The sequence below is a fragment of the Sorex araneus genome, chromosome 6 (assembly GCF_027595985.1).
Source record: "Sorex araneus isolate mSorAra2 chromosome 6, mSorAra2.pri, whole genome shotgun sequence".
NCBI classification, from domain to species: Eukaryota; Metazoa; Chordata; class Mammalia; order Eulipotyphla; family Soricidae; genus Sorex; species Sorex araneus.
Genome location: NC_073307.1, coordinates 20,515,254 through 20,541,563, shown reverse-complemented (window position 1 = coordinate 20,541,563; position 26,310 = coordinate 20,515,254). Strand labels below are relative to the sequence as shown.

Sequence of the window (26,310 nt, the reverse complement as noted above, 5' to 3'; positions counted from 1 at the left end):
GTGTTCTGAACTCTCTTCTAGCTTAATCATAGAATCCCTCTTATTTGGGGGGGGGTCACAACTGGCGATGCTCAGGTCTGTGGCTTTGCACTCAGGAATAACTCCTAGTAGTGTTTGGGGAACTTTATGGGATTCCGGGAATCAAACTTGAGTCAGCTTTGTGAAAGGTAAGCACCTTATCTACTGTACTCTGGACCCCTAATCCATTTATTTTTTGAAAAAAAGGTTTATTTGAGTTGGCACTGTTGTTCAATGGTAGAATTATTGCCTTGCATATGTAAAATACTGGGTTTGATCCCAGGGATTGCAAAAATGTTTTTGAAATAATTTTTTTGAGAGAGAATCAGCCTTCTACAAGATGCTTGGGAGTTCCCTCCCCACCAAAAAGAGAAGAGATAATCTGAGTATTGAGCTATGTGAAGATTTACTTTCTTCTGTTTGGCTCTAACATTCAAATTAGACACTCTTCACCCTTTAATTGTATTGTGTGGAAAAGTCTTACAATAGTTATATATGGGAGGGGAGTCATATCATAGTGCTAAGCTAATAGAAATGCTGAGAAGGTAATAATTATTTTCTGTCTAGAAAGAGCTCATGAAGAACTTTCAATCATCTTATTCTTCACAACAGAAAAAGCTTTTCCCTGGTTTATGTATTGAAATTCATAAAAGCATGGATTAATGATGGACTACAAGAAAGCAACACTATTTGAATGATTTCTGTTTATTTTTCTGTGGATGCACAAGGCTCCAGGATTGATCTCTGACATGCTGTGGTCTCACAAGCACTTCTGGGTATAGCCCTAATGGCTCTCGGCACCCCTGGAGTTCCTTTTATCTTAAAGAGGTCTCTAATATTTTTGCAAGGGTGATTTAGAGGTGAAAAATTAACTTCATTGTGGTGCTCAGGGACTGCTGCAAGCTCTGTGCTTGGGGGGTCAATTTTGATGGGCTCTGGGCAACATAATTCATTGCCAGGGACTGTACTTCATACTAAATAAGGCCTCAGCTCCTTGAGCTATTTCTCCAATCCAGAAAACTCTTAACCTTTCCTTGAATTCTGAATACTATCATTGCCAGGTATAGAGTTCTTGGTTGACAGTTTTTTCTCTCATATCTTTGAGTAGACAACTCTCTTTTCTTCTTCTTCTTTTTTTTTTGCTTTTTGGGTCACACCCAGCAGTGCACAGGGGTTACTCCTGGCTCTGCACTCAGGAATTACACCTGGCAGTGCTGGGGGACCATATGGGATTCTGGGAATCGAACCTGGGTCGACTGCATCCAAGGCAAACGCCCTACTGCTGTGCTATCGCTGTAGCCCCCAACTCTTTTCTCTTCTAGCCTCTTAAGTATTTTGTTGGAAAATCTGCTGATAGCCATACAGAGTGTCCATTCTTTTTGTGAAAAATTCTTTTCTTTTGCTGCTTTTAAGATTCTTTATTTTTAACTTTTGCCATAACATTTATAATGTGTCTTGGTGTGGATCTCTTTGAATTTCTTATATTTGGAAATATCTGGCTTCCTTCTCCAATCAGGGAATTTTTCAATAATTATTTCTTCAAATATATTTTTAGTCACTGGTATTTCTCCTCCTTCTGTAACCTCCATAATGCAAATATCACTCCTTTTGATATTACCTAAGAGGATCACTTGTCTTAAAGCAACATGAAGATAGAAATTTATATTACTTAACCAATAAATAATTAGCAGTTGTCTTATAAGAACTAGAGATCAGTTGTCAGAAGAATCACTTAATATGAATAAAATTAGAATACTGTAGTCTCCAGAATTGTTCTAGAACCCTAAAACCATATGACACATAAAAAATCAACTTGACAAAGGTGCTTACTCTGAGAATGAGTCCACCATTTCCAACTTGCCGGCATATCACAAACAAAGCTCTTTATCAACCCAGTCACATAGATAAATAATAACAGAAAGAACTTTACCTTTGGAGGTGTTGGATTATACCCGGCTATTCTCAGGGCCTGCTCCTGGCTCTGTGCTCGTAGGTCACTCCTGGTGATGTCCAGATGACCATAGATGGTGGCAGGGTTTAAACAAAAACTTGCCCTTTTTATGACAAGAATAAGAATAATATTTGGGAGTTGGAAAGATATCTTAAAAGAGCTGGATTCAGTTCTGTTGTATCAGAGATTTGGCAGTTCAACTGAACAAACTGTGATAAAATACGCATAGTTGAGTAAGTCATGACAGCACATAGTGAACATTATTGAGTATACCTTATACTTTGGTTACTACCTGCTGGATGGCATATCTAAACTTTTTATTTTGGATGAACATTTTGGGTTTCTAAGAACAACTTCGTAGTTTATTTAATGTTTTAATTTAATTTATTTATTTTAATATTTAACGTTTTTATCTCCTCTCTCTTTTGGGCCTTATGGTTTGCAAAACAGATAATGAAAGGTTATGAGGTATAGCCCTTTACCTACTTTAAACACTCATTTCCTGTCCAAAATGATCATTTCCAAATATTATTGTCATGTTGTTCCCTTCTCTTTTATAACTGTACTTTGTACCCCCCCTCACACTATTGTGGACAATTTCCATCCATTGACCAGTCCTCCTGGCTCCTATTTACCCTGGCCTTGGATATTATCCTCATAATATATACACAAATGAATGCAGTCATTCTATATCTGTCCTTCTCTTTCTGACTCATTTCACTCATCATGATAACTCTCCATGTCCATCCACTTATAAACAAATTTTATGACTTCATTCTTCCTAGCAGCTGCATAGTATTCCATTGTGTATATCTGTCATCTGTTCTCAGCATTCGGGTTTTCCCAGATTCTGGCTATTGTGAATAGTGTTGTACTGTATCTCTCTTACACCAAAAGACAAACTTAATTCATATATCAAATTCTTATGATTTGTCTGGTGTTATTATATGTATACTTACAAAACTAGCACACTAGTGGAAAATACTTTATAAATTAGCATTTTATTTTACTTCAAATGTGATATTATCATATCCCTTTATCATATTCATCTATCTACCTTTGAACTATTTATTTACATTGCCTCTAATGTATCAACTTTTTTTGTGGGGAGATCTCACCCCACTTACACATGGCTCTGCATTTAGGAATAACTTCTGGTGGGCTCAGGAAACTATATACAATGCTGGAGATTGACCTAGGTTCGCCGCTTGTAAGGCAAGCACCCTAACTGCTGTACCATCGCTTTGGTCCCATGTAATGTTCCAATTTCTAATTTTTATAGTTAAGTGATCAAAAATCTGTTCTTCCTTTTTTCTCCAAAATAAATTTGATAGACCAGATATCATGTTACATATATTATGATACATGTTACATGTAAACTGTCTAATATTCTATTTCAATTACAAACCCATATGATTGATTGTTGTTTGTTTTTGTTTTTCTGTTTGGGTCACACCTGGCAATGCACAGGGGTTACTCCTGGCTCTGCACTCAGGAATTACCCCTGGCGGTGCTCAAGGGACCATATGGGATGCTGGGAATTGAACCTGGGTTGGCCATGTGCAAGGCAAACGCCCTACCCATTGTGCTATTGCTCCAGCCTCTACTTTCTACTTTTTAGCACAGTATTAGACACGTAGAGGAAAAAATATACTTGAAAAACTATTTTTTTCATATTGTTGAATACACTACACAGTGTCATTTTGATGCATGTTATGCTGCTAACAGTACAAATTATATGAGAAATCATCGATGTAAATGTAAATTTCATACATATAAATAGATTTTTTTGGTAAATTGTTTGAACTAACAAGTGCAAAGCAATTTATTATTGTTCCTCAGTGAATATAAAATTGTTTGGAAAAATACAATTAAATATAAATAACAATAAAACAAATTAAATCAATATAAATAGAAGGTAAGTCCATATGGATAAAAATATGAGCCCTGCCAAAAGGGCCCCAAGCACTGGTGGTGTGATACCAAAACAAGAACAACAGTAGCAGCAAGAAATCAAATTGTCTTTGAGTTTCCTAATAAACAGGTAGACTAGTAGTAAAACTATTTAAATCGGTATTCTTTATGTAAGAACAATATCGTCAGGAAATGTGTAGCACCAATTTTCATGAAGCTACTTATAAAACTTAACTATTTTTTGAAAGTTATGTAGGCATTTATAAATAAGATAAATTTATGAATCAATAAAAATAAGTTAAATCATGCAAAATTCAAATTAATAAGTGAAATGTCATTGTTAATATACAATAAATTTCAGCATGATTTAGAATTCAAATTATCCACATATAAAACATTTTGGAACTAATGTTTTGGAAATAAAAGAACATAAAACTTGTGAAATATTTTTTCTCTTTAAACAAAATCCTATGGTGTTGGATGTAGTTTAGGGTACTCACATTTCAGGCACAAGATGGCGCTCTTTACCTAGTGGAAGGAATTCAAGGGTTGGTTTTCCCACAGCCAGGAACTCCCCATACAAAAGGACTACATCATGTCGGATGCTACCGGTAAAGGATTCTTTGAAACTTCTAAAAATTTCAGCGATATTTTAAGCCCGAAACCGGAGTTTCCAGTGCTGTAGGTGTGAGGAATCTTTTTTGGATGCCGAAGTCATATGAAATGTTCAGGTCTCGAAGAAGGGGATTGAGCGCTCTGGGGCTGTTGCTCTTCTCCCTGCTGCTCCTCGCATCCTGGGAGGCAGGGAGCGGCCAGCTCCACTACTCGGTGCCCGAGGAGGCCAAACACGGCACGTTCGTGGGCCGCATCGCCCAGGACCTGGGGCTGGAGCTGGCGGAGCTGGTGCCGCGCTTATTCCGGGTGGCGTCCAAGGACCGCGCGGACCTGCTGGAGGTAAACCTGCAGAATGGCATTTTGTTTGTGAATTCTCGGATCGACCGCGAGGAGCTGTGCGGGCGGAGCGCGGAGTGCAGCCTCCACCTGGAGGTGATCGTGGACCGGCCGCTGCAGGTTTTCTACGTGGAGGTGGAGGTGAAGGACATTAACGACAACCCGCCAGTGTTTTCTTCAGGAGAACAAAAATTGCAGATTTCGGAATCTAAGCAACCCGACTCGCGTTTTCCGCTAGAGGGAGCTACTGATGCGGATATAGGAGAAAATGCTCTATTGACCTACAGACTCAGCCCAAACGAGTATTTTTCTTTAGAATTACCAACAAATAGCAAACCAACTAAAAGACTGTCGCTTACACTAAAGAAATTTCTGGACAGAGAGAAAACTCCTGAACTGAATTTGCTACTAACGGCTACAGATGGGGGAAAACCAGAGCTGACAGGTACTGTTCAACTCTTCATCAATGTGTTGGATAATAACGACAATGACCCAGAATTTGATCAATCAGAATACAAGGTAAGATTAAAGGAAAATGCAGCTAAGGACACGTTCGTGATAAAGTTAAATGCTACAGATCGAGATGAAGGAGTCAATGCAGACATAACATACTCCTTGAGATCCATTAAGCCCTATGGAAAACCCTTATTTACATTGGATAAAAACAATGGAGAAATGAGGGTAAATGGAACATTAGATTATGAAGAAACCAAGTTTTATGAAATTGAAGTACAGGCTACAGATAAAGGCACTCCTCCCATGGCAGGTCACTGTACAGTCTTGATAGAAATCTTAGATGCCAATGACAATGTCCCTAAAATTACCCTGACTTCCCTGTCTCTGCCCATCAGAGAAGATGCTCCACCTAGCAGCGTCATAGCACTCATCAGCGTGTCCGACCGCGATTCCGGTGCCAACGGACAAGTCACTTGCTCCCTAACGCCCAACGTTCCCTTCAAACTGGTGTCGAACTTCAAGAACCGCTATTCACTGGTCCTGGACAGCACACTGGACCGAGAGAGCGTGTCCAGCTACCAGCTGGTGGTGACCGCGCGCGACGGAGGCTCGCCCCCGCTGTGGGCCACCGCCAGCGTGTCTGTGGAGGTGTCCGACGTGAACGACAACGCACCCGCATTCGCGCAGCCCGAGTACACGGTGTTCGTGAAGGAGAACAACGCACCCGGCTACCACATCTTCACGGTGTCCGCGAGCGACGCCGACGCGCAGGAGAACGCGCGCGTGTCGTACTCGCTGGTGGAGCGGCGCGTGGGCGAGCGGTTGCTGTCGAGCTACGTGTCGGTGCACGCGGAGAGCGGCAAGGTGTTCGCGCTGCAGCCCCTGGACCACGAGGAGCTGGAGCTGCTGCGCTTCCAGGTGAGCGCGCGCGACGCGGGCGTGCCGCCGCTGGGCAGCAACGTGACGCTGCAGGTGTTCGTGCTGGACGACAACGACAACGCGCCCGCGCTGCTGCCCACGGGCGCGGGCGCGGGCGTGCTGGGGGCCGCGCGCAGCGAGCTGGTGGCGCGCTCGGTGGGCGCGGGCCACGTGGTGGCGAAGGTGCGCGCCGTGGACGCCGACTCGGGCTACAACGCGTGGCTGTCGTACGAGCTGGCGCCGGCGGCGGGTGGCGCGCGCAGCCCGTTCCGCGTGGGGCTGTACACGGGCGAGATCAGTACGACGCGCGGCCTGGACGAGGCGGACGCAGCGCGCCAGCGCCTACTGGTGCTGGTGAAGGACCACGGCGAGCCGGCGCTCACGGCCACGGCCACCGTGCTGCTGTCGCTGGTGGAGAGCGGCCAGGCGCCCAAGGCGTCGTCGCGGGCGGCGTTGGCGGGCGCGGCGGCGGCGGGCGGCGGCGCGGCGCTGGTGGACGTGAACGTGTACCTGATCGTGGCCATCTGCGCCGTGTCCAGCCTGCTGGTGCTCACGCTGCTGCTGTACACGGCGCTGCGCTGCTCGTCGCCGGCCCGCGAGGCGGCGTGCGCGGCGGGGAAGCCGGCGCTGGTGCTGCCGAGCGCGGTGGGGAGCTGGTCGCACTCTCAGCAGAGGCGGCAGAGGGTGTGCTCAGGGGAGGGGCCGCCCAAGACTGACCTCATGGCCTTCAGCCCCTGCTTGCCTCCAGGACAGGAGAGAGAAGATGGAAGTGAAAGCCAGGAGGTCACATCAAATCACTCAGGGCAGGTATGTTGTATAGATTTTTCTTTTTAAGTTTTTAAAATACACTTTGTATCTGGCTCAAAGATGGTTCAGTAGATCAGATTGTATGCTTTGTAGGCTGTAGTCTACAATTCCAAGACAGCAAGGTATGACTCGACTAGCATGCGGGAAGTATACCCCTCCCAAAAGAATCTACTTCACAGGAGAATTTACGGCTCTACCTCCAGTATCGCTTTAAAGAACATTGAATGTTAATAATATACCAGTTTACACAAATTTCTTAGTTTGATCATATGAAGAATCAAGTTTGTGTAACGGATATTTCATTTCTCCATTCAGAGATTCAACAGCCACTTTTATTCTATCACTTCATTCAGGAGAAATTCTGATTTTCACCGATCTATATATGTCTATTGTCTTGGGGCCACAGATAGCTGTGCTCAGGGCTTACTCCTGACTCTGCATTAGTGGTTCATTCCTGGTGGGCATGGAGTGTAAGGGATCGAATGTGGGTCAGCCATGTGCAAGGCAACTGTCTTACCAGCTGTACAATCTCTATGGTCCTCACTTTATTTATTTATTTATTTTTCTTTTTTTTATAGTTTATTTTTAATTAGTGAGTCAACGTGAGGGTACAGTTACAGATTTATACATTTTTGTGCTCATGTTTCTCCCTTACAAAGTTTGATAACCCATCCCTTCACCAGTGCCCATTCTCCACCACCAGTAAACCCAACATCCCACCCCCCCTCCCCAGTCCCATCTCCCCCCACCCCACACTGCCACTATGGCAGGGTATTCCCTTTTGTTCTCTCTCTCTGATTAGGTGTTGCCTCACTTTATTTTTATTTCAATCTTCAATTATGTAGAAAACGCCTCTTGATTAGTTGAATTTATTATACCCTTTATTAACCTTCTTGTCCTTACATTATTCAGATTCTTGGCTTTTCTCAGTCTTGCTTTGATCATTCTCATTGGTCAGAAACTAGCTACCTTTTTCCCCCTGTGGTGTTAAACATTCATTATATATTTATTATATACTAAATACCCTTTAATTTATCATCCACTGCTAATACCTGCTTCCAAATTATTTGCAGAAAAATGCAGGTTTTCATGTTCATGTGTCTTTTCTTTAAAACAATGTCACTGTCATCCTGTTGATCACCGATTTGTTCAAGCAGGCACTAGTATCGTCTCCATATGAGACTTTTTGTTACTGTTTTTGGCATATCCAATACACCACGGGTAGCTTGCCAGGTTCTGCCATGTGGGCGAGATACTCTCGGTAGTTTGCAGGGTTCTCTGAGACGGGCGGAGGAATCGAACCCGGGTTGGCCACGTGAAAGGCAAACGTCCTATCCAACGTGCTATCACTCCAGCCCAATATAAATAAATTTTCTGTCTGTTTTTAGCTCATGAAATGGTCCATTTATTGACTAAATACTTAAAATGCACTTTCAGATATGTTTCCATAGTTAGCTAGGCAAATATAGTTATGCATGTTACTTAAACAAATCATCCAAACTCTCTACTGGAATAGCTTATCACTGTATCACTGTATCATTGTCATCCCATTGATTATCGATTTGCTCGAACGGGCCCAGTAACATCTCTATTCATCCTAGACCTGAGATTTTAGCAGTCTCTCTTTACTCGACCTTCCCAGTGGTGCTGCATTAGAGGCTCTTCAGGATCAGGGGAATGAGACCCATCTTTGTTACTGCATTTGGCATATGAGTATGCCACAGGGAGCTTGCCAGGCTCTCCCCTGTGCGGGCAGTAAACTCTTGGTAGCTTGCCAGGTTCTCTAAGAGAGAGAACTAGGTTATCAGATGTCGAAGCTGGGTACTTCTGGGAGCTTGGTTTTATAGTCTATGAATGTTGGCCATTGATGGGATTACACGGTGCCAGGGGCAGTTTCTGGGTGTGACTGTCTAGCTACTGGAAATTGGGGAATCTGGGTGGAAGAGGCTAGTCCCGATTCGAGCAGTCTTGAAGATCTCAGCCCGGGCTCCAAATATCTGGGTTCGTCTGCAGGTTCCTTCATGCGTGAGGCTCTTCCAAACTTGTGGAGAGTGGCCTTGAGTGTGGCCTTTTCACCAGGGTCCCTTGTAGGGGGTGGGTTGAGTTTCCTTCTCCGTCCCAAACAGAGCCCTGGCAGTTGAAGACCTCTGGAACCCAGCCACACCCATGCTCAAGGCATAGTTTATAATATCTGAAAAATATGCTAGTTGGCTTTCTCTCCTGCTTAAACAATTCATTTAGAATGAAAAACCTTGACTTTACTGGAGTGTTGCATATTGGCAGTTATTAAATTTATTCATCACTTTAAGGTTTCTACATTTAAGTGCTTCATCTCTGGTCTTGGTTAAATTTGTTTCTACATGGTATAATCCCATCCAAAGAAATTAGTGAAGATTATTTACCTGTAATTCTTTCTGATTCCAGACTCTTAACTACATGTACTATGGTAGAAGATAACCCTTTGAAATAGCAGTGGACGTCCACAGAATTCAATTTGGCACAAAATTTGAGGAATCCATGATGAAGTCTATATTTCAACCTCAGGGCAGAAAGTTTTACCAGAATATTAATTGAGTAGACACACTCCAAAATATTCAACCAGATTAGAATATAAAGTAAAATTTCAGACTCAGTGAGTCATAAGATATATAGTTTATCTACATATACTTCAATGAGTGTTATCTGTGAATGACACACCATTATTGAAATGTAACAAAGATCCTGAAATGTTTTTAAAATGTACTGATTCGTTTACAGATGTATTTGAAGTTTGTAATAATCAATGTACAATTTAGATTATTACAAACATATGGACTAATTAAAAAATTCAATGTTTTTTATAGTTATTCTTAAGCATTAATTTTATGCCATAAAATTATCATTTTAATTAAAAAATTTCAGTTATAGACTCTGCTGAGTATGGCCCCAAAATAAATACACTAAAAAGATACTGACTTGAATTCTAGTGGGATTATAAATTCTGTACTTAGTTGTTTGCACCTGTGATTTATTAATGTTTTACTTTTCCTTAAAACTAGTCTTGAATTAATGATTCAAATCATAAGAAATCTTTCAATTCTTTGCATTATAGCAAACTTTGCTTCTCTGGAGAAGAATATTTTTGAATAAACATTACTGGTATTAAGGGAAAGTTTTAGAAGAAAATCAAATTTAATTGGAGTTTAGATTATTTTGTCTTCATAGACATTGAGATTTAATATATTTCACAAGACAAATTTCATATTAGTGCTCCACTGATGCTTTAAAACCTTGTGAAATTTGGAATAGTCTACTGAACAATTTCCAGGAAAACACTACTTCTTGAATAAACTTAGCAGAATGTGTACCCAAAGATCATTTGAATATTTAATAGACATAAAAGTCACCACATCAATAATCAGAAAACAATCACATCTTTCTTACTTATGAGGTATTATAATAGTCACCAGAGCTATTGATAGTTATTATGTGAATGAAATATTTTTAATAGAAATATTTAATTCATTTATTTACTAAATAAGGAATTTCTTTAAAATTCTCATTCTCTTAAAATTTTATTGTACAGTGCCATAAAGGATAATTCATGAAACTGGATTGTGTAAGAATGGGATGATGCATAGTTTCTTAATTTTGTTCTCCATGATGGCTAAAGAGTAACTTCTGATTTAACATATTTAAATGAGTATTTTGTTATAATTTTTATAATTATTTTAAAATAATGATATAGAGAAGTACCTTTCTTTTGTTACTAACATATATCAAATAGACATTTACTGATTATCCATGGACTGGAGCAATAGCACAGTAGGTAGGACATTTGCCTTGCACGCGGCCGACCTGGGTTCGATTTCTCTGTCCCTCTTGGAGAGCCCAGCAAGCTACCGAGAGTATTCCACCAGCACTGCAGAGCCTGGCAAGCTACCTGTGGCATATTCAATATGCCAAAAACAGTAACAAGAAGCCTCACAATAGAAACATTACTGGTGCCTGCTCAAGCAAATTGATGAACAATGGGACGACGGTGCTACAGTGCTACTGATTATCCATAAAAATATCCCAACACAAAACAATTTCAAGTATCCAAGAACAGTAAAACCAGAGAACCTTAGGATATTTCTTGTACTTACATGATCAGTCACATGATGTCGCTATACACTAAAAATGTGAAAAGGCAACGTTTTGTCTCCAAGCTCAGATTCCGCCCATTCATAGACTAGGATCAACTCCATATTGACTGGGATGCTGAGTAAAAATTACGGGATACATACTTACAGAAATCAAAGGCTGCCCCAAAGATTCTAGGACCAGAATTCACTTGAGTGATACTCCCACATCGGTGTTTATATCACCTGCAATGAAGTTTTACTGGCGAGGAAGCTGGGGATGCCAGTGTCTGCTGCGCTTGCTTTTGCTCCTCGCATCCTGGGAGGCAGGGAGCGGCCAGCTCCACTACTCGGTGCCCGAGGAAGCCAAACACGGCACATTCGTGGGCCGCATCGCCCAGGACCTGGGGCTGGAGCTGGCGGAGCTGGTGCCGCGCTTGTTCCGGGTGGCGTCCAAGGACCGCGCGGACCTGCTGGAGGTAAACCTGCAGAATGGCATTTTGTTTGTGAATTCTCGGATCGACCGCGAGGAGCTGTGCGGGCGGAGCGCGGAGTGCAGCCTCCACCTGGAGGTCATAGTGGACGGGCCGCTGCAGGTTTTCTATGTGGAGGTGGAGGTGAAGGACATTAACGATAACCCGCCTGTGTTCAGAGAAGGAAAACAAAACGTACTTATTTCTGAATCTGCGCCTCTGGATTCTCATTTTCCTCTAGATGGCGCTTCTGATGCGGATATCAGCATAAACTCTCTTCTGATCTATAGGTTAAGTCCAAATGAGTACTTTTCTCTTAAAACTGTATCGAAAAACGATAAAAGTGTGTTGCCTGAATTAGTTCTTCAGAATACATTGAATAGAGAGGAAACGCCAGAACTTCAATTATTACTGACTGCTGTGGATGGTGGTAAACCCGAGTTAACTGGATCTGTTCAGATTCAAGTAACCATACTGGATGTGAACGACAATGCTCCAGAGTTTGAGAAGCCTGTTTACAAGGCAGTGCTGTTGGAGAATGTCCAAAACGGCACTAGAGTAATTCAACTAAATGCTTCTGATCCAGATGAAGGGCTGAATAGAGAAATTACCTATGGAATCAGAATGGTTTTGCCAGTGAGTGAAAAATGTATGTTTTCAATAAATTCAGAAACAGGTGAAATCAGAATTTACGGGAAACTGGATTTTGAGGAGAATAATGAGTATGAAATTCAGGTGCAAGCCAATGATAAAGGAATTCCTTCCATGGCAGGTCATTGCACAGTCCTCGTAGAAGTTCTGGACCTGAATGACAATACCCCTGAGGTAATGGTCACTTCACTGTCGCTCCCGGTTCGTGAGGATGCCAAGGTGGGTACGGTCATCGCTCTAATCAGCGTGTCTGACCGCGACTCCAGTGCCAATGGACAAGTCACCTGCTCCCTAACGCCCAACGTTCCCTTCAAGCTAGTGTCGAACTTCAAGAACCGCTATTCTCTGGTACTGGACCACACGTTAGACCGCGAAAGCATGTCCAGCTACCAGCTGGTGGTGACCGCGCGGGACGGGGGCTCGCCCCCGCTGTGGGCCACCGCCAGCATGACTGTGGAGGTGTCCGACGTGAACGACAATGCGCCCACATTCGCACAGCCCGAGTACACGGTGTTCGTGAAGGAAAACAACGCGCCCGGCTACCATATCTTCACGGTGTCCGCGAGCGACGCCGACGCGCAGGAGAACGCACGCGTGTCGTACTCGCTGGTGGAGCGACGCGTGGGCGAGCGGCTGCTGTCGAGCTACGTGTCGGTGCACGCGGAGAGCGGCAAGGTGTTCGCGCTGCAGCCCCTGGACCACGAGGAGCTGGAGCTGCTGCGCTTCCAGGTGAGCGCGCGCGACGCGGGCGTGCCGCCGCTGGGCAGCAACGTGACGCTGCAGGTGTTCGTGCTGGACGACAACGACAACGTGCCCGCGCTGCTGCCCACGGGCGCGGGCGCGGGCGTGCTGGGGGCCGCGCGCAGCGAGCTGGTGGCGCGCTCGGTGGGCGCGGGCCACGTGGTGGCGAAGGTGCGCGCCGTGGACGCCGACTCGGGCTACAACGCGTGGCTGTCGTACGAGCTGGCGCCGGCGGCGGGCGGCGCGCGCAGCCCGTTCCGCGTGGGGCTGTACACGGGCGAGATCAGCACGACGCGCGGCCTGGACGAGGCGGACGCGGCGCGCCAGCGCCTGCTGGTGCTGGTGAAGGACCACGGCGAGCCGGCGCTCACGGCCACGGCCACCGTGCTGCTGTCGCTGGTGGAGAGCGGCCAGGCGCCCAAGGCGTCGTCGCGGGCGGCGTTGGCGGGCGCGGCGGCGGCGGGCGGCGGCGCGGCGCTGGTGGACGTGAACGTGTACCTGATCGTGGCCATCTGCGCCGTGTCCAGCCTGCTGGTGCTCACGCTGCTGCTGTACACGGCGCTGCGCTGCTCGTCGCCGGCCCGCGAGGCGGCGTGCGCGGCGGGGAAGCCCGCGCTGGTGCTGCCGAGCGCGGTGGGGAGCTGGTCGCACTCTCAGCAGAGGCGGCAGAGGGTGTGCTCGGGGGAGGGGCCGCCCAAGACTGACCTCATGGCCTTCAGCCCCTGCCTTCCACAGTCAGGAGAAGATTCCCAAAATTCTTCCACTGAAGTAAGTAATTTGTAATTAAAAACCGTATATAAGTAAAAGAACTTGTTAGGTTATTGTTACGTTTACCTCTTTTATTTGTAATGCATCTTTTCTATAACGAAAATTCTCTTTTTTGATTTTGTCATTTCTATTTTGTTGCAAAAGTTTGTCTATTTTGCACATGAGATACAGAGTTACAATAGAACCACTATATCTTTTATTTGCCTTGGAAAATATTACTACGTTATAGAAAACAGTCTGCTTTTTTTTAGAACGTTAATGTTCTGGTTTAACTTAATATTCCAGATTATTTGCAGCAATTTAGTTCCCAGATATCCTTAAGTGTATTTCTTCTCTTCATATGCATATACTTATGATTTGCCTTTTTATCCTCATTCTAATTTAAAACATTCGCCTTGTCCCAAGTATTATAATAGATTAAGAAATGATTTTTAAACTAAATATTTTACCCTTACAGTTTACACTGAATAACTTTGTTCAAATGAATTGACTGCTATCCTTATACCTATAAAATATACTACATATTTAAAATATAATATTGACATACATCATTCTGACCCATTCTATAATCATGAACTACTTATGACATATTTTAATTGATAGTTTAAAGTATATAGGCTTTAAATTTTTTGTGTATTTAGCTTTTGCAATTTAGCTTTTAATTTTAGAATATGGAATACAAATGTTAAATCTCTTTTAGTAATATATGCTATTGATTTCATAACAAGATTTCAATATTTAAGGTAAGAATTTTCTTACTGTTCTCCATACATTTTATAAGTAGAGATGAGATCTAGAAATTAGAAAGTAGTTCATTGATGGATGTCTTAAAAAATAAATAGCATTTGAATTGGATATTATTACAGATGGAGAAAGAAGTATGATTAAATTAGCAAAACTCTATTAATAAATGTACATTTGAAGGATATGTAGGGAGAGTTTCAAGGTAGAAAAACTAGTAAATACTCTGTTTTGGGAGGGCCACACCTGGCAGTGCTCAATACTTACTCCTGATTCTGTATTCAGGGATCACTTCTGGTGGTACATGGGGGACAATATATATCATCAGAGATTGAACCAAGTTTGGCTGCGTGCAAGAGAAGCACCCTCCTACTGTACTATTTCTCTGGCCCTAGTAAATAATCTTTTATAATAATTCTGGTATCAAAAATGAAATCTTAAGTTATACCAATAAAAATGGATCAAACTAAATACACATAAGAGTCATTGGCAGTCAAAGCAGCCAAATAAGTGTACGTCAATATAAATAAGAGAAAGATGAAAGTAGCAGATGGCAGACATTTTTACTTTAATCACCTTGAAGATGACATTTCATGACCTAAAATGCATATTAAGTAGGAAAAACATGTTTTATGTGGGTTAGTGTTTTTAGTGGAGAGAAACATTGGATAAAATGTTAGTTAAGTTTCTAGTAAGAACACATGATTGGAAATATAGGTGTGAAACTCAGAAGAGCTTAGAGATGTGGATTTGGGAGTAATTAGCTTGGGAAAATATTAATTCCTGACAGGATGAAATAACCAAAGAAGAGACTGACAAATGGAAAACAACACATCTAAATGAAGAATATGGGTGCTGCCATAATAAATTACTGAAATTTGGGTGGCTTAAAACATTTTATTTTCTCACAATTTTGGAAATCAGAAGTCCAAAATTAAATTATTGACTGCTGAGGCTCTAGGAGAAAATCTACCACTTTTCCAGCTCCTGATGGCTGTTAGCTTTGTTTGGCTTATGGCCATATCCCTTCAATCTCTGAATCCATGATCACATTGTTGCCTTTGTTTCCTCTTTTGTTATATAGGGATTCTTGTAATTGCAATCAAGGCCCAACTGAATAATCTGGGACAATACTATCAATATTCTTAGTTAAATAAAATAGGCTTATAATTTCACAAGAAACAAATTATATCGATCCATATATAAACAATTATGTACATATATCATTTTAGTTAGAGGCGTTTGAAACTTTTTCTAGTACCTGGGAACAAAATCAAGTATATACCATTTTTTTTCCTTAGGGAATTAAAAAATAGAAAATGTAAATAAAAGTGTAACCACTGGGTTCCTATATGATGTCTTACCTCTCTGGGAAAAATCATCTTAGAATCAGGTGGTGACAAAGAGTTTGGAAATCAACATGAAAGGGAAGAGAATATGGAAAACTCTCTGAAAAGAAGGGAAGAATTAATTTAAGAACTCAATCAATGGTGGTGGAATACAAGCACTGGTGGAGGGATGGGTGTTCGAGCATTATGTAACTGAGACTTAAGCCTTAAAGCTTTGTAACTTTCAACATGGTGATTCAATAAAAAAATAAATAAAAAAAAAGAACTCAGTCAAGGTAAAGGTGAGAATAAACTTGTAGAGAATATTTTATTCTGTGGTTGAGTGGCTGCTTTACGTTAAGGAGTTCAATAGGAAGAATGGAGAAATGAATAGTAAGGTTGTATGTTGTAAGCTAAATAAAAAGAGAAAGAAATAAGTAGATGATTCTAGGGCAACTGGAAGGGCCTATTGAATTGTTGACTAGATACTCTAGGTTAGGTGGAAAGGTGAGACAAGGTAGGGCCTGATAGACTCAAGGAACTATTTTAATTATAAATATAAATCCATATTAATGAGATAATACCACCTACTTCATTCAACTTTTTACAGGGGAGCAAAGATGCGGAAATAATCCAACTATTATTTCCTGTGTAACTGTGCACTAAGCAGGTGTGGGAATTATTGAAGCTATGTTACATTTCTTTGCCTTACAACTTTGTTGTTCAGTAAAAATGGTTATAGCAAGAAATAAAAGTAGGATTCTTTCCCTTCCCTATTTGCTAAAGATATATTAACATTTGTGCCTACATTGGCTGGAGCGATAGAACAATGGTAGGGCATTCGCCTTTCACGCGGCCGACCCGTGTTTGCACCCACACGCCCCTCTCAAAGAGCCCGTCAAGCTACCTGTGGCGTATTGGATTTGCCAAAAACAGTAACAAATAAGTCTCACAATTGAGAGACGTTACTGGTGCCCGCTCGAACAAATCGATGAGCAATGGGATGACACTGACAGTGACAGTGTGCCTACATGTTATTGCTTAGAGACTCAAAGTCAGTATATGTGGTAAATTGACTTGTGGTGGTATAATACAAGGAAAGAAAGATTAAAGTTTAACCCACTGGTGGTAAATGAAATTATATAGGATACAGATATTAGGTATTTTTATACTGAGAGAATCCAGGGACTGGGTAGATGCCTCAGAGGACTGGAGCACATTCTTTGCATGCAGAAGCCCCAGCTTGGCTCTCTAGTGCCTAACCAATCTGCTGAGTCCCATGGGCTGGAAGTAGTCTGATAGCAGAGTCTGGTGTGGCCCAGAATAAAAACAGAAACAAGCAAAGAAAAATCTAGATAAAATCTAGGACTATTTGTTTGTTCTGCCTTGTGTTGGGGATACACCCAAATGTTCTCCTGGCTCTGCACTCAGGGGTCACTCCTGGTGGGCTGGGAGGGGGGGAAATCATATGTGGTAGTAGAGATCAAACCTGGGTTGGCTGCATGCAAGGCAATCACCCTACCTGCTGTACTATTGCTCCATCTCAAATCCAAAACTAAGCATTGCAATATTTAACCAATTTAAATCATTGCTTATTCTCTCTCTCAATAATTTTTTGTTTTCTCTCTCTCTCACACACACTCACATTTAAAACTCTTGTGAGGGGCTGGAGCAATAGCACAGCAGGTAGGGCATTTGCCTTGCACACAGCCGACCCGGGTTCGATTCCCAGCATCCCATATGGTCCTTTGAGCACCGCCAGGAGTGATTCCTGAGTGCAGAGCGAGGAGTAACCCCTGTGCATTGCCGGGTGTGACCCAAAAACCAAAAAAATAAAATAAAACTCTTGTGAACATTGGGCATTTTCTTTAATCCCAAATATTATATAAGCATTTCAGTTTGTCTAGGGGTAGTTTATAAATACATAAATTTATATGTAACAGAAAAAGTGTATTTCTTTCAAAACTGACATATCACTGAGCATTATTTTCCACCTTCATCTTTTTATTCTTATGTGATGGTTGTGTTTACATTTGAAATTAATCACTATAGTGTGAGCAGGTCTTAAAAATAACACTGGGGCTGGAGTGATAGCACAGCGGGTAGGGTGTTTACCTTGCACGCAGCCGACCCGGGTTCGCTTCCCAGCATCCCATATGGTTCTCTGAACACGGCCAGGGGTAATTCCTGAGTGCAGAGCCAGGAATGACCCCTGAGCATCGCCGGGTGTGACCCCAAAAGCAGCAAAACAAAACAAACCCCAAAAAACCAAAACACTGGAGAAGGTGGTTTACATTGAAACATACAAGGCTAGGCCTAATCAGAGGTGATTTCCAAAAGAGATTTCAGAATATCCTCCCTCTTCAAATATTCTGCATGGAAGTTTTAAAAGTTGTAAAAATAATTTGTGGACAAATAAAACATGTCCGGTTGGAAGTTTTAAAAGTTGTAAAAATAATTTGTGGACAAATAAAACTTGTCCGGTTTTCAGCTAGCACCCATTGTTAGGAAGAATAAATAAATTTTGGGAAAATTTTTGTAAATAAGAATTTAGTGTTCAGTTACATATTTTTAGTGGAAAATGAAAAAATGCAAGGAAGAAACCCAGTATCAACAGAAAAAGTTGCCTTGTTTACACTTCCACATTCGTGCGCATGGTGTCGCTCTTCACTGAGGATGTTTCCCGGAAGAAGGCGCCTCGGGTTGGGCCAGAGAATAACTGGTACTAGTGGGTATCTCTAGCGAATCCTTCCGCAATAGACAGTCATAAATTTGGAATTTAAGAAGCACCTGAGGTAAGGTACTTTATATGCTAAGGATACCTCTGAAGCCTTTTGAAAGTACTATGCTATTTTGGGGGCAAAGCGGCCCAGGAACCCGGTTCCTGTTGCTTTGTCTTCTGCTCCTCGCTTCCTGGGAGGCAGGGAGCGGCCAGCTCCACTACTCGGTCCCAGAAGAGGCCAAACACGGCACATTCGTGGGCCGCATCGCTCAGGACCTGGGGCTGGAGCTGGCGGAGCTGGTGCCGCGCCTGTTCCGGGTGGCGTCCAAGGACCGCGCAGACCTGCTGGAGGTAAACCTGCAGAATGGCATTTTGTTTGTGAATTCTCGGATCGACCGCGAGGAGCTGTGCGGGCAGAGCGCGGAGTGCAGCCTCCACTTGGAGGTGATCGTGGACCGGCCGCTGCAGGTTTTCTATGTGGAGGTGGAGGTGAAGGACATTAATGACAACCCGCCGGTGTTCCCGGAAAGTAAGAAAAGAATCATCATTCCAGAGTCGAGACCCCCGGAGACTAGGTTCCCACTAGATGGCGCATCTGATGCAGATATTGGAGTAAACTCTGCCTTGACCTACAGAATAAATCCTAACGAGTATTTTGCTTTGGACACGCAAAACAATCGCGAACAAACATCTGCACTATCACTTGTTTTGAGGAAATCCTTGGACAGAGAGGAAAGTCGGGAACACAGTTTGTTATTGACAGCCAGTGATGGAGGTAAACCAGAGTTGACTGGCACAATGGAGCTACTGATCACTGTCCTGGATGTGAATGACAATGCCCCAGAATTTGACCAGTTTATTTATAAAATGAGGATACCAGAGAACTCATTTATTGGTACATTAGTAATAAAGCTAAATGCCACAGACCCAGATGATGGTGCAAATGGAGATATAATCTACTCTTTTAGAAGTCCTGTACCATCAACAGTGTCATCTGCATTTGTCATAAATACCGAATCTGGAGAAATTAGAACAAAAGCTAAACTGGATTTCGAAGAGAAGAAACTGTATGAAATATCCGTGGAAGCAGTAGACAAAGGGAATATTCCAATGCTGGGCCATTGTACTGTTTTAGTAGAAATACTCGATATAAACGACAACTCCCCAGAAGTTACCATCACATCTCTGTCGCTCCCAGTTGGAGAAGATGCTCCCATAGGCACCATTATTGCACTCATCAGTGTGTCTGATCGAGACTCTGGTGCTAATGCGCAGGTGACTTGCTCAGTAACAACCAATGTTCCCTTCAAGCTGGTGTCCAACTACAAGAACCGCTATTCACTGGTGCTAGACAGCGCACTGGACCGCGAGAGTGTGTCCAACTACCAGGTGGTGGTGACCGCACGCGACGGGGGCTCGCCCCCGCTGTGGGCCACCGCCAGCGTGGCTGTGGAGGTGTCCGACGTGAACGACAACGCACCCGCATTTGCGCAGCCCGAGTACACGGTGTTTGTGAAGGAGAACAACGCGCCCGGCTGCCACATCTTCACGGTATCTGCGCGCGACGCTGACGCGCAGGAAAACGCGCGCGTGTCGTACTCGCTGGTGGAGCGGCGCGTGGGCGAGCGGTTGCTGTCGAGCTACGTGTCGGTGCACGCGGAGAGCGGCAAGGTGTTCGCGCTGCAGCCCCTGGACCACGAGGAGCTGGAGCTGCTGCGCTTCCAGGTGAGCGCGCGCGACGCGGGCGTGCCGCCGCTGGGCAGCAACGTGACGCTGCAGGTGTTCGTGCTGGACGACAACGACAACGCGCCCGCGCTGCTGCCCACGGGCGCGGGCGCGGGCGTGCTGGGGGCCGCGCGCAGCGAGCTGGTGGCGCGCTCGGTGGGCGCGGGCCACGTGGTGGCGAAGGTGCGCGCCGTGGACGCCGACTCGGGCTACAACGCGTGGCTGTCGTACGAGCTGGCGCCGGCGGCGGGCGGCGCGCGCAGCCCGTTCCGCGTGGGGCTGTACACGGGCGAGATCAGCACGACGCGCGGCCTGGACGAGGCGGACGCGGCGCGCCAGCGCCTGCTGGTGCTGGTGAAGGACCACGGCGAGCCGGCGCTCACGGCCACGGCCACCGTGCTGCTGTCGCTGGTGGAGAGTGGCCAGGCGCCCAAGGCGTCGTCGCGGGCGGCGTTGGCGGGCGCGGCGGCGGCGGGCGGCGGCGCGGCGCTGGTGGACGTGAACGTGTACCTGATCGTGGCCATCTGCGCCGTGTCCAGCCTGCTGGTGCTCACGCTGCTGCTGTACACGGCGCTGCGCTGCTCGTCGCCGGCCCGCGAGGCGGCGTGCGCGGCGGGGAAGCCGGCACTGGTGCTGCCGAGCGAGGTGGGAAGCTGGTCGCACTCTCAGCAGAGGCGGCAGAGGGTGTGCTCGGGGGAGGGGCCGCCCAAGACAGACCTCATGGCCTTCAGCCCCAGCCTGCCTCCAGGACTGAGTTCTACAGAGAGAACTGATGAAAGAGAAGGCGTTTCAGAACTTTTGAAAGACGTGAGTTTTTTTAAATTTCAGATGTTCACTAGAAAACTATTCGTCTTCCTCAGAGTTTTCTAATATTTTTAGTTTTCGTTGACATCATATAAAATGTTATTGAATTAGGGTTTTAATCATTTCTGTTTTTGCGTTTTTCATACCACTAATAATTTTCATAATGTTTCCTTAATCGTTAAAATACATTTATTATCTTACCTTTACAAGAAATCTTCCTTTATGAGAACTTTAGGCATTAAGAAATATTATATATGTCTTTATTACTATGTTAGGGGAATTCCACATCATAATCCTATGCCCAGCACCGATGTACCAGCTCCTCTCCACCACGGTCTGTTGGGTCCTTTCAGCCCACTTCCCCCATTTTACTAATCTCATTTCATGGGTTGTCTCTTTGGTTTCTCTCTTTAAAAATTATGCACAGATAAGATACTTTGTTATTTGTCGTTCTCCTTATTTTACTTAATTTGCCACTCGCCCAGTTCCATATGTGAATCTAGCAAAAGGCAAGATATCATCTCTGCTTTTAGCTAATTTACACTTCACTGTGTATATATATATATATATACACACATATATATATATACATTTTATTTACCTATTCACCTGTTGTTCCAGATCTTGGCTGAGCATAGGTACATATGTTTTTTTTCCCAAATTAGAGTTTCATGTTCTTTGGATTGATAACTAGGAGTGGAATTGCTTCAGATGATAATTCTATTTTAATTTGTATTTGAAATCTCCATGCATCTGGACAGTTTACATTCTCACCAACAGTAAATGATAGTCTCTTTACTCCACAGCACTTTGAACATTCACTCATTAAATTATTTGGCAGACATTTATCAAGTGCCCTGTATGGCCGGCATACAGAAGAATATGTAAATGAATTCTATATAAATTTGCATGTGTGTAAATATATAAATTGCTCTATGTAAATAATAATTTTAGCCTCGTATTATTTTTATTTTGTTTAAAAAACTTTTTTTTCCTTTCTTCTGTTTCTTTTGGGTCACACCAGATGGTGCTCAGGGCTATTCTTGGCTCTTTTCTCAGGAGTTGCTCCTCATGTTTCTCAGGGACCAAACTCAGATCTCTTGCATGGCAAGCAAGCAGTCCAGCTTGTTGAGATCTCTGGCCTGAAACCTTTCTGAAATACTTGTTATAGCACATACCTTCTGACAACAACTTCACTCAGATTTTGTTGGAGAAAAATCCATTCCATTTTTTGTTTTGTTTTTATTTTATTTTTGGATTTTTGGCCACAGCCAGCTGTCCTCAAGGCTTACTCCTGTCAATGCTCAGGGGACCACCTGTAGCATTTGGGTTCAAACCCAGATAGGCTGTTTGCAGGGCAAGTGCTTTACCCACTCTATCATCTCTCCAGGACATTCCTTTCATTATTTTTTAATTTATTCTTTTATTGAATCACCATGTGGAAAGTTAAAAAGCTTTCAGGTTTAAGTCTCAGTCATACAATGCTCGAACACCCATTCCTTCACCAGTGCACATATTCCACCACCAAGAATCACAGTATACCTCCCCTCCTTTCCCCCACCTCCCCAGCCCCCCACCCCGCCTGTGTAACTGATAAATTTCACTTCACTTTCACCTTACTTTGATTACATTCAATATTTCAACAAAAAACTCACTATTATTATTTGGAGTTTCTCCCCACTAAAGTCGGACCTGCTGAAAAGGAAGCATTTGATAATTTGTTTTTCATTGCTGAGAATGAAGAGATATGAGGTCGAGTGGCCACACTAGTGGCCACATGGTTTTGGATTTCTGTATTTTAGTATTTTAGTAACTAAGTCCAGAGAAATATCTGCCAGAAATTGCATCATTGCAAGCTTGTACCTCTCAGCTACTTTATATTCCACACATGAGTGCAATCTTTCTATGTCTGTCTCTTTCTTTCTGACTCATTTCACTCAGCACTTTCATTATTTTTAAAATCATTTTTATTTGATGTAGGTTGAGTCTTTAAAAAAATGTTGTCATTCCATTGTCTTCTGACTTTCATAGTTTCCTATGATAATTTTTCTCTTGATCTTATATTTGTGTTCCTGTATGTGTATCTTCACCAAGGCTGTCATTTCAATTGCTGTTAAAATTTTCTTTTTCAATCACTGACTTTTGTGGTGAGCTGGAGCGATAGCACAGTGGTAGGGCATTCGCCTTTCATGCAGCCGACCTGTGTTTGATTCCTCCGACCCTCTTGGAGAGCTCAGCAAGCTACCGAGAGTATCGCGCCCCCACGGCAGATCCTGGCAAGCAACCCCTGGCATATTCGATATGCCAAAAATAGTAACAATAAGTCTCACAATGAGAGACGTTACTGGTGCCCGCTCGAGCAAATCGATGAGCAACAGGATGACAGTGACAGTGACTTTTGTGGTTCAATCGTGATGCTTTTATTGTTTTTTTATTTCCTTCAATTTAAAATTTCTTGATCTTGGATCTCTAAATTTATAAGTTTCATCAAATTTGGAGAAATGCCAATCATAGCTTTTCAAATATATTTTTCTCCCCACCCATCCTTTATTGTTTGATAGTGTCCTTCAAGTCTTGATGCTTTGTTTACTTTTGGGGGGAGAGGGGTTAAGACATGCCTAGCTGTGTTTAGGGCTTACTTCTGGTTCTCAGGAGTCATTCCTAGTGGGGTTTGGGAGACTTATTAGGTTTTGGGGACTGTACCCAGGTCAGCTTTATGCAAGGCAAGTGCCTTACCCATTGTACTGTCATTCCAGCCCCTCTGTCCAGTTTTAATTGGATTGTATTTTTGTTTTCTGGGTTTTTACTATTATGTATTCTTTTTTATTTTATGATTCTCCACATATTGTGATAGTAACCCCTTCTCAGATATATGATCTGAAAATTATTTCTGCTTTCTATTAGTTACCCTTTCATTTTGTTTTTGCCTTTTTACTGTGATTTTTGTTGTTGTTGTTGTTTGATAGAAACCCTCTTGTTTTTTCATTGCTTGTATTTTTGGTATTATTTATTAAAAAGCATTGTTAAGGTCAAGGTTAATGAGGATTTTCTTTCTGGCATACACTTGTGCTTAGGGATTGCTCCTGGCAGTGCTTGGGGGGACCTAGAATGTGTGGCATCAGACTTGGAACTCCAGAATGCAAAGCATAGGAATGAGTGATTTATTTTTTATTCTAGAAAATTTGTTTTTAAGGTATCACATTATTTCATAATGTTTGTGAGTGGTGTAAGTAGGGATTTAAGTGAATTCTTTTGTTTTTTTTTACTACATCAAATTTCCCCATCACCATTTATTGAAGAGACTATCCTTTCTCCACTAACGTTCTTAGTTCTTTGTCAAATATTAGTTAATGGTAGATCCCTAGACTTATTTCTTTATATTACAGTTTTATACCAGAGATCATGATGCTCCCAGCTTTTTTTTTCTGGAGATGGTTTTGACTACTTGAAGTCTCATAGTTTTGTACAAATTTCGGGTTTGTTTTTCCTAGTTCTGTGAAAAATACTGTTGGAATTTTGTTAGGAATTGCACTGAATTTATATATGACTTTGAGTATTAAGGAAACTTTCACTATAGTAACTCTTCTGATTCATGAACATGGGATGTATTTTATTTATGCTTTTAATTTCCTTTATTTGTTTTTTTTGGGGGAAGCCACCCCAGTGGTGCTCAGGCTCTGTGCTCAGGGATCACTCCTGACAGGGCTCAGGGGGCCATATGTGGTCCTGGGGATTGAAACCAGGTCAGATACGTGCTGGCATGCTCCTTACTCATCTTACTATCTCTTTGGCCCATATTTTCAACTTTATTCATTAATATATTATATATAATCTATGGTTCATATTCTTTAATTTTATTGGTTAAATTTATTCCTAAGGATTTTTTTGCTACTTACTGCAAGTGGAATATTTTTCTTGTTTTTCAACTATTAGTTGTTAGTACATAAAAATAACTGAATTTTATTTCTTGGTTTTATAACCTGAAACTGAAATAAGTTTATTGCTACTAATAGGTGATTTTTGGTGGGGAGACTATAAAGCAGTGCTCAGGGGGGCCTGGGTCCAATTCTGGCAATACTTGGCCAACAGTTTAATGGCTTGACTATAGGTGCTGGGCCTTGCAGTGATTATTAGGCCAAGTGGTGCCAAGAATCAAACTCCAGTATTTGTGTATCCAAGGTGTTTGCTGAGCCCTGACTTATGAGATACCTCCCTGGACAGGTTTTATTTTTGATGGCAATCTTTAGGACTTGATTCTGTTTAAGATTATAAAGTGGTTCTCTACTGTTTCCTTTACTATGTGTGTGCCTTTTATTTCTTCTGTTTTTAAATTTTATTTTTCTCTTCTCCTCCTTCCCTTTGTCGTTGTTGATGTTGTTGCAATGATCAGGGGTTGCATGCACATCAAATTGTATTGCTTGGGCACTTGACCAAAGTGCTTACTGAGTTTTATTTTATTTTTTCATATTTACTTCATTTGTTCCTTACAAAACCCTAACGAAGTATACTTTAATCATATTATTTTTTATAGTAAGGAGACTGAAGTACAAATAGACTTTGCCCTGAATCACATGAATAATTGATTTATAATTATTTACTGTTAGTTTTTAATTGGGGTATCATAGTTTACAATATGTTAATATTGTTTTATGCTTTTAGCAATAATAGCACCACACCTACTACCAATATTCCTCTACCTCTACCCTTTAATTCTTTCTCCCCTTCCTCTCCGTTGGCAGCCATAGTTCTCAGTTATGTTGGCGATATCTCAGTTTGTTTACATTGACCATTGTATCTTGCTTAATTTCTTTATACTTTACATATGAGTGAAACCACCTGTTATTTGTCTTTCTTCTTCTGATTCTCTTCACTTGGCATGACACTTTCCAGTTCCATCCAAGTTGAAGGAAGATAGCATGATTCCATATTTTCTCATACCTGAGTAGCATTCACTATGGATCTATACCACCATATCTTTATTCACTCATATGTTGGGCTCTTGGGTTGTTTCAATATCCTAGGTATTGTAAATAGTACTGCAATAAACATATGTGTGTATATATTCTTAGGAATTAATATTTTGTGTTCTTGGGGTAGATGCCTAAAGTGGGATTTCTTGGTCCTATGGAAGTTCTAATTTTAATTTTTGAGAAGTTTCCATACTGTTTTCATGGAGGCTAGAACCATTTACATTCTACCAACAGTGAACGAGGATTCTTTTTATACAGTATTCATACCA

At 42.6% G+C, this 26,310-nt stretch overlaps 3 protein-coding genes and 1 pseudogene across 12 annotated transcripts in view; all 4 read left to right on the top strand.

The window, feature by feature from the left end:
* The window catches only part of LOC101554848 (protocadherin alpha-C2), a 236,676-nt gene that overhangs the window by 85,339 nt on the left and 125,027 nt on the right, over positions 1-26,310 (top strand). Inside the window, exon 1 of one of the 10 annotated variants that reach the window (XM_055144073.1) lies at positions 4,447-7,015. The exons of 8 other annotated variants lie outside the window; for them this stretch is intronic. In XM_055144073.1, the coding sequence (XP_055000048.1) occupies positions 4,589-7,015 (2,427 nt within the window). In that variant the 5' untranslated portion in view covers positions 4,447-4,588. Of the gene's footprint in view, positions 1-4,446; positions 7,016-11,245; positions 13,752-26,310 lie in introns of those variants that run through there. One more of the 10 variants, XM_055144077.1, reaches the window with a different exon arrangement.
* LOC105943052 (protocadherin alpha-1-like) overlaps positions 1-26,310 on the top strand; it is a 210,956-nt gene that overhangs the window by 94,444 nt on the left and 90,202 nt on the right.
* Positions 1-26,310, top strand: part of LOC101549903 (protocadherin alpha-4-like) — a 176,337-nt pseudogene that overhangs the window by 59,826 nt on the left and 90,201 nt on the right.
* LOC129406117 (protocadherin alpha-3-like) overlaps positions 1-26,310 on the top strand; it is a 183,997-nt gene that overhangs the window by 67,488 nt on the left and 90,199 nt on the right.